At 38.1% G+C, this 9,147-nt stretch overlaps 1 protein-coding gene across 1 annotated transcript in view; it reads right to left on the reverse strand.

Annotated features, from left to right (window-relative positions):
• stac (SH3 and cysteine rich domain) overlaps nt 1-8,386 on the reverse strand; it is a 62,015-nt gene extending 53,629 nt beyond the window's left edge. Inside the window, exon 1 of the mRNA XM_036593854.1 lies at nt 7,912-8,386. Within this exon, the coding sequence (XP_036449747.1) occupies nt 7,912-8,028 (117 nt within the window). The 5' untranslated portion in view covers nt 8,029-8,386. The remainder of the gene's footprint in view (nt 1-7,911) is intronic.
• Between the last annotated feature and the right edge of the window lie 761 nt (nt 8,387-9,147).

Genomic DNA, 9,147 nt, shown 5'->3' on the forward strand with positions numbered 1-9,147 from the left:
CTCATTATCGCATATTGTGTGGAACAGGTGTTTCACTTGAAAAATATGTTTGCATCTGCAAGCTTAATATCAAACACGAACACTTAATATTGCTTGATTCTGTGCTTCGGGACCTGAGCTTGTTACTCCCTCTTTCATTATAGCCAATGAGTGAATGGCTAATGAACATGCATGTGCAATGCCCTCTAAAACCAGTATCAAATGGGCAGAGACCCTGAAAATGGACAAAGAATAACAGCAAAACTAAAGTATAAGTCAGTTATGTTCTCAGTAACCCAGACCTGGCTTAACTTATGCAGCCAATGGAACTTTGCCTTCAAACGTTCTTTTAGGACAGTTCTTAATCCTCGAATCTGACTTTGAAAGTTGCAGAACAAATGCCTTAGCTCTACAAGCACAGCATCTGCTGCACCGTACAATGAGATCATAAGTCATCAGATTAAAGATCTGCAATGTAATCTTATCTAGGTGAGAAAAGAAGCTCCTCTAACACTATTCCCAACCCCCTAATCAGGATCGTCTGGCTCATGCGTTCCACATGGACAATGCCACTGTTTGTATTAAGTTCATTTTCCATAAACAAAAGACCGTCACGCAGGGAAATAACAAATCTTCTGCTTCTATTCGAACTCAATTTCTCCCCACTGTCAGCACCCAAACGCCTGTTCTGTGTTAGCCTCAAACAGCCTGCACCTCCATGGTGGAGGTGCCGGCTGATAAAAATCACATATTTTTGGCACAGGATTAGGTCTATTTCTTCTGTGTGTGTGCGAACGAGAGGCACATTCTTCATCCTATTATTACCTGACAAGAGCAGAAGTGACAAAAAGAAAGCAAGCAGAGACTCGAAAATGTTGACAGCCAGCAAATACAGCACTTAGGAATCCAAGTAGGAATTTTCACACATGAAATGATGGAGTTCTGAAGTTTTAAAACCCACTTTTCACAAAACCATATTTTATAGCCCAACAAAAACTAGTATGAGCTAGTAAAAGCCAGAAATCAATAGCCTTTGATATATGCAGAAGTCCCAACCTCTCCAAGTGAGTGCTGATCTAGGACCAGCCCTTCATATTCTAACATATATGGTTACTAAGGCAGGGAGGAATTAATTCTACAATACATCAGACTTGTAAATAAAGACTAGGGTTTATTGGTATATGTCATCTAGATATCAACAGAAATTCTAACCCAAGATTAGCAGTCTTACTCTTAAATGTCTAATATAAGCAGCCTTGTGGGCTTTTCAGGGTTATCTGGATTAATTCTTGAAATAGCAAATGAAAAAACTACAAATTCAGGATTAAATGCATGCTAAAAGCCAAAATCCAATCAGATACCTGTTGAAAAAAATGGACAGAGAGATGAAAACAGGGACATGAAGAAGCACATAAGCTGTATATCACAATCAGCAGATGTTTCCTCAAAATCTCACTTGGACTGATATTTAATGCTACACTGCTAGAAATAAAGATTCTGTTCAGGTACATTTTTCGTTCATCAAGGTACAAACAATGTAAATGTTCCCTCAAATGTACAACAGTTGTTTTAAGGTCCTATTGTGAACCCATTAATAAGTTTATTCCAGGTGAAAAGTACATATGTACCTTTTCATAACGGTTTAAAACAGAACAGTAAAATAAAAAGCCTGGAGACGAGACGGGGTGTGTGGAGTCAATACAACATAGATAATATAATTTCAATGGATTATGGTACAATTATGTTCCCTGACTAAAGGTACCGAGATGTACCCTTGAGGGTACCACCCAAGTGACAAGAGGGGGACTACCCCAGTGACAGTTTGCTACCTTATTTCCAAGAGTGTATGATTATTCATTCTTTTGCTTATGCTTTAGATACGAAAACAATCTATCACCACATGACCTTTAGGTCCTGTCTAAAAGTACAGTAAATATAAATATAAATATGTATAACACAGTAAATCTGTCTCCTTGTAGTTTGTATTACGCACAGAGCTAGCATGACATAAATACTCTTTCCATCCACTTACAACAGGCACAGATCAAGCAAAGGTCCTGAAGTCAAGCAATGCTGTCACCTCTCTCTTAGACAAGCTGCAGAGTCCTACATATATTATTCAAATACAAAGAGTCACCAGAAAGAGTGTGATTTTGTTTTGCACAACTGTTTAATTAGTTAGGTGACAATTTAATGTTCACAGTGACAAATATTTTCCTAGTTAGGTTCAATTAAATTCAGCATTAATTTAAATTAAGAGCTTAAACAACTCTCCCTCGCTTTCTTCTTGATCACTAACCTCTGTCAGATCTGCGCTTTTAGCTCTGTCAGTCTCCTTCAGCTTCTTTCCCTCCCTCTCCTCTCCTGTTTAGTAATACATTATTTTTATTGAACTCAGATTTACAAGGACTCGAGGAAATCATAACAGATCAATCAATTTGTTTTTTAACTGGTAAAAATCTTCTCATCTGACTGGCCCTGGACGGAGCTGCCACCTCTTAATTTCCATCTACAGGTTGAGGAATAGAGGGATATAATGAATTATGATCGACACTATATGACTTTTTCACTGACATTAACTTACTGTCACCTTCAGTGGTTGCTGAACAACATTAATTCACAAGGCGAATAAAACCAGAGACCCTCCCCCAGGTCTGATATGGCAGGCTGACAACTTACTAGGTCTGATATGATTGGCTGAGCGGGGGGGTGTTCCATTTTTCACGTTACACTAGTAAACTTTGCAGCACGCTGCATTAGAGCAGCCCAGATCATGTCCTGGTATCACAGCGTGCTGTAAATTTGGAGATTCCACAGCACGGATGAATAAAGAAGAATGAATAAGAATAAACTATAGATAATCAGAATAAACAACGTACATTTATTTGTCAAGGGGGCCTAAATGGCCTAGAGACATCCATTTATGTAAGAATAAAAAACTGTTCCTTTCACATATCCACATATCGCTTATTGGTAATACAAATTTTCAGATCAGAGCATCCCTAGTGATGGCATTTGTGTCCTCTGCAAGAGCAACAGCCGCATGGGCAGGTTCAAACAGAAGCACTCTATTACCCACATAACAACTTAATGGAATATGGAGACCTTATTTCACACTAAAAGCAATTTACTAGAGGCATTTCCGCATATCCCATGAATAATGCATTCCCCAATGATTAAACACGTTGTTGTTGTAAATATCATATTATAGGGTTCTACTCTTACATTATGCAATGGCCAACTATCAGCACTCCACTATATTTATTCTACAGTACAAACAACAAGAACAGGTCTTGAGACATAGTCACAAGGCTTTTAGTCAAAAAGAAAAAAGTGCACGGGTACTTAAGTATTCAGTTAATCGTACTAGGTCCCAGTATTCGAATTCTGAGATCACTACTGGGATATTCATTTCACTTTATCACAGGAAGACAGAGAAAATATACAGACCAAAATGGCATTTTTTTAATTGGATTGTAAAATTTATTTGCAAGTAATTCAGTATCTTAAATTACACTTTCCTACTACGATTCAAGAATACCTTAAAATGAGCTGCCAGGGACATGCTGTAAAGGGTTTGAATGTTGTGCTGTCACCTAAAAACGCCTACTAGAGTGGAGTTCCATAGGTTTTCATCTAATTGATGTTATTGATTGCGAAAAGCTACTGGACACGCACCAAATGCATGTGTGCATGTCTATCTTTATTGTACTCTCAAGTTTATATATATTTATGCTTATAGGTGACAGTATATATATATATTTGGACATGCCTATCGTCCTTTACATTGCGTGTACATTTCATGATGAATGGACCAAAAGAAACGGCCCAAAATTACTTGGAAAAGACTCTGGTTTCCATTGACTTGCATTAAAAGTAAAGTAGGTTTTTTCCTTCTACTGTAAAGTTACCGTTTTGGAGGTTTTCTTCTGACAACAGCGACATACATGTAAATATATAAATACTCAACATACATGATAAAACAAAAAAAAGACTATTTCACAACTATTCAATTAGATGAGTTGACACACATTAGACAACAGACAATACGCATCTACAGTGGTTTTAGAAGACATCTCAATTAGAGAGGGGCAATATTGAAAACTATATAATGATACTTCAAGACATTTTCATGGCACATGATATGCATCACGCCAAAAAAGAAACTTAGGGTACCATATGTATATAGAAAAAATACTATAATAATACGAATAATAATAAACTATAATGTTTTATTCAGTGTTTTACAAACCACACTGCACAAAATCCAGTTAAACAGGCCCAACTATTCTCATTTTGTAACGAAACATAGTCAGTGTTAGTTAATTACTGACGACGTCCACAATATTGTCAGAAAAGCATATTGTGACATAATTTATGATGTTATCGATATTGCCCACCTCTAATCTCAAAGTGCTTTTAGAAGTGATTTCATGTACGATGATCTGAGGAACCTTAGCAAGAGACCTACTGCAAACAATAGAAAAGCACTATAAAAAAGCTCCACCTGTCAAATCTGCAGATTATAGTATCAATATGTCGCTGTTGTTGGAACAAAACCTCCTATCTCCATTTTGGTTGTTTTTCAGTTTTTGACATAATTTGAAAATGCTTGTTGCTCTTTATATTGTGTGTAAATTTCATGATGAATGGACCAAAAGAAATGGCCCAAAATGACTTGGAAAAAAAGTCTGGTTCCATTGACTTACATTAAAAGTAAAGTATGTCTTTTCCTTCTCCTCTAAAGTTATATATATATATAAGCATACTCTTACGTCAGGTCAGCATGGTGATGAACCTCATTTCAGATGCCACAGACAGCTATAATATATAATGAATTTAATCTTTACTGTGACTGTTTTTCTCTAAGAAAGCAGAACAACAGTTAGAGAGAGAAAATGCACTCTAGTAGCCTGTATGTGTGGAAGTCTGTGTGTGGCTCTTGCGCCAAGCTCTTTAGAGTTTAACCAGACAGTTAGTTATGATCCTGAAGAGGATTTCCATTGCCTTGCCTGAGGGCACTCACTGACAGAGATGCAGACAGTGACAGCTCCTTTCAAGTCAAAACAGACCACAGAGAGTGAATATCATAAAGGACACACTGACTGATGCAACACATACTGGAAAAATAAGATTCACTGCCAATATGAACAGAATAAACTGACCACATGCACATCGTTATATACAATATAAGAGGCCACTGGTGAGCAACAGTTATGAAATGTGAACAGGTGTCTGAAGTTAATGTAAAAGGTTATTACAAAGCAGAGCAGCGAATATGTGTCAGCAGACATTTAATGCAAGGCAGAAAGTGCAGATGGCAGAGGATTCTACAACTTCAGTGACCTGTCCGATATTTTAGGCCTAATTGTAGTAACTCAGGGCTAGAGATGACCCAGATAGTCGATGGAGGGCTGAAAAAAAGCAGACAAAATGCCAATACCAGTGACTAAACACATCCCACGACTCACCCACTGCACCACAAATCTGTCCAACTCGTCTTCTTCATTTACACATCACAAAAAGGAAGAAAAAAATCCCCCTCCGTGGCAAATTATGAACCGCAGCACAGTCAAGTGGTTAGGTAAAGCTAAAAATGTAGACATCTTAAGCAGGATCCTCAAGCTCAATGTGAAAAATGAAACTTTGGTACCATTTTGGAAAGCACTGATCTCTCTTTTTAGACAGATGGGACAATTTCACACCGTTTATTTGAGCCAAACAGTGGAGTAGACATAACTGTGACCAGAGATCGGCAATGATTTACTCAGTTACATGTCAGAATAATTTGAAGTATTAAGTGTAATATATTTATGACAATACTTTAGTTTCTCTTTAGAGCTGGGCAACATGACAGTTTATATCATCATCATGATAAATTATGTCACAATACAATACAATATGCTTTTCTGAACGTACCGTGGATACTGTCAGTACTCGTAGAACACTGACCAGCTGCATTTTGCATTATAAAAAAGAGAGCAAAACTAGCTCCATTTAATTCTATTTAGTGCTAAAATGTATGCCAAATATACAAATAAATATTGTGACATATCGTTTCATGGTGAAAATTTCGTTAAGTATCGCAATAATATATTTTTGCCATATCGCCCACCTCTACTTCTACTCAAGTGGGCCTACATTTGTGAGGAAAGGAGTCTCTGATGAATGTTCCTCTTCAGGTCATTTTTTTTAATTCCCTAATTTTATACTGTTCTGCTTTTCTGCTTCTCACACCTCTCACAAAAGGATCCCAAAAGGAGAAGGTGCTAGATGCTGGATGTACTAAGAGGTTTCTCTCCAGATCTCAGGACTTGAGGAGCTTTTGGACCTGATACCTTTTACTCTGTTTTGTTTCTGTTAGCTACTCGCTGCTGTCAGAACAAAACCTTGTATCTCCGAAATGAGAACTTTATAGGAGAAATTAAAAGCACACTCTACTTTTAATGTAACTCAATTGAACCAGAGTTTTTTTCCAAGTCATTTTGGGTCATTTCTGTTGGTCCACTCATCATGGAATTTACACACAATATACAGGACAATGGGTATTTTCAAATTATGTCAAAAACTGAAAAATGAAAAATGGAGAAAAACAAAAATGGAGATATGAGGTTTTGTTCTGACAGCAGTGTACTACTCCTGTTTGAGACAATTTCATTGAGATAGCAGTACTTTTACCTGAGGATGATTTGGAATACTCTATCAAGCTACGCGAGTAACCTTCAGGTGATTTATACGGCTCCACCAGGAGGTACGTTATTCATCACTGTGTTCACTCAAATTAAACGCAGATAAATGAAATGCCGGTAATATTATGCTCATATTATGGTCCCTGTGCTCATATTATGGTCCCTGAAGTGTACTGTTACTTTTAGACACTATAGGAGCTCAATCAATCACACTATGATTCAAGTCGAAGGAAAAATCATTTGTTTTTTTGCTGTTAGCCTTTCTCCACAGCTTTAATTAAAATTAACATTAACTCATCAGCATCAACACATTAGCAACTAAAATGAAACATGCACATAATTAATAAACATTAAGCAGAATATCTTAACAGACGGTTATACTTTACATTTGTGGATAATTATTTGAAGGCATAGACAGAATTTTGGTCTTGTGAAGCTTGTTGCTTTTCACTTCAACTGAGTTTTGCAGGCCTCTTTATTATGATAAATTCTGAATTAAATTATTCAATGATGAATTAGATTACTAGCTACAGTATTTCACACAATTGTTTTTGCTGCAGCTCTTAAATCTAAGTGCTTTTCTCCTTAAACGGGAACTCCAATTATTCAAAATTTCTGCATAATTATGTGGTTAACACATAAACAAAATCATTCAGAGAGGTTTGGTGTGAAACACTTAATTCGAGAAACTTTCCAAGTCAGAACTGTTCACAGTGGTGATAGGAACCAGACGTCCACCTCTAAAAGCCCCCTCACAGAATGTTACTATATACATGAAAACATTTTTTATGATAATTCTGTGATAAAGTTTTAGTCTAAAACGTACTTTAATCCATGTATTTTAATCTACCCATGGTGGAGGGATACATGAAGGGTGTTCTAAGGCAAAACAGTCTCCAAAGAAAACTTATTTTTTCAGATTCACCACTATTTTACCATCATAAACATTACATATAACTGTATATCACTACTGTAAGGAAGTAATAGTCAGTACGTTTCACTACAAATTTCACATTAAACTACTCTGAATGACTTTGTTTACATCTCAACCATTTAACTATGCAGACAAAAAAAATGGTGGAATTCGCCTTTAAGGCATATTCCAAATAAGTTGCTGTAAATTATGCCTGCGTAGGATTAAGATTATAATGGGAAAACTGTTATTAAAACCTCTCAAAAACAAAATTAGCATCGGAGATCTGAAGTTGGGCGACCGTTAAAACCGTTAGAGTGGCGTAGCTACCTTGGACTCCTGCTGGCTGACCGAGGACGGAGACTGAGGCAGGTCCGTAGCGTCCCCTTCATTCTCCTTACAGCCGACACAGTCGTCGCTCCCGGTCATGTTGGCCGGTGGGATCATTTCTGAAAGTCGGTCAAAGACAGTCTGTTGCTTCGCTGGACTTCGGCGGATGTTTACATGCTTAGTTTCAGTCCAGCCTCGTCGTGGAAAAGAGACCTCGTCCGCTAGCAAATGAGCTGGCGCGCAAAGAACGTTACTCAACTTACATTCGTAATTCCTTGACTGAGGAGTTCATTAAAGAAGAAAACAAACGAAAAAAAAACACTTTATACTCGAAACGGGGAGCTCTGCTGCGAAGAGCGAAGCCGAGGACCAGTTGAGTCCAACACAGCCTTCGCAAAATGTTTTTCACCGAAAAAAATCCCGACTTTCTGTTACTTTGCCTCGCTCGCTCGAATGCTGTCCTCTCAGTACTCTCTCCGACTGATCTGCTGGACGGAGCTGTCCGTCACAGAGAGGATTAGCCAATCACAGTTCGAGAGGGGAGGGGCCAAGCTGCCAGCCTTGCACTCTCCTACAGATCTGCTGCAACTGTCTGTCACGGAGCAGATTAGCCAATCAGCACTCGCGAGGGGCGGGGCCTGGGTGTGATCGATCCTCTGTATGTGGGCTAGTGGCGTTTCCACTGTGAGCACATTTTTTTAAATGACCTGTGTTCACAGAATTGGACTTCTGCTGAAAACGTTTAGAGATCTGATTCCAAACATTTGTAACTGTAATTTTTCTATTATATTATTTATTTTTACCACATTTTTCTACAAAACAAATTATTTGGGATGCAATACATCACATGCAGAGCGGAAATAGAAACTATTTGTTCTGCATGTACAACATGGTTGTCTTCAGGACAGGAATACTACACTGATTCATTTCCCAAAGGTTCTGACGTGAAACACGCACACACACACACACACACACTCTGTCACCCCCCTCTCCAACACACACACCTTTCTCCTGGCATTGCCCTTGAAAGTGGGAGACTGCAGTCATTTTGTGACTTGAATTGTAAACAACAGACCCTCCAGCAGACTGAATGGAGACTTCTTTCAGTTTTTGACTACTGCTTACTCATCTAGATCAGGGGAACCCAGCGTCGGTCTAACACATCTGATTAACCCCTCAAACCTCAAGAGGCTCCCTCTCATTACTACACAGCTCATGCGTCAGCTTTGTTGTACT

The sequence above is a fragment of the Colossoma macropomum genome, unplaced genomic scaffold, assembly GCF_904425465.1.
Source record: "Colossoma macropomum unplaced genomic scaffold, Colossoma_macropomum, whole genome shotgun sequence".
Lineage (NCBI taxonomy): Eukaryota > Metazoa > Chordata > Actinopteri > Characiformes > Serrasalmidae > Colossoma > Colossoma macropomum.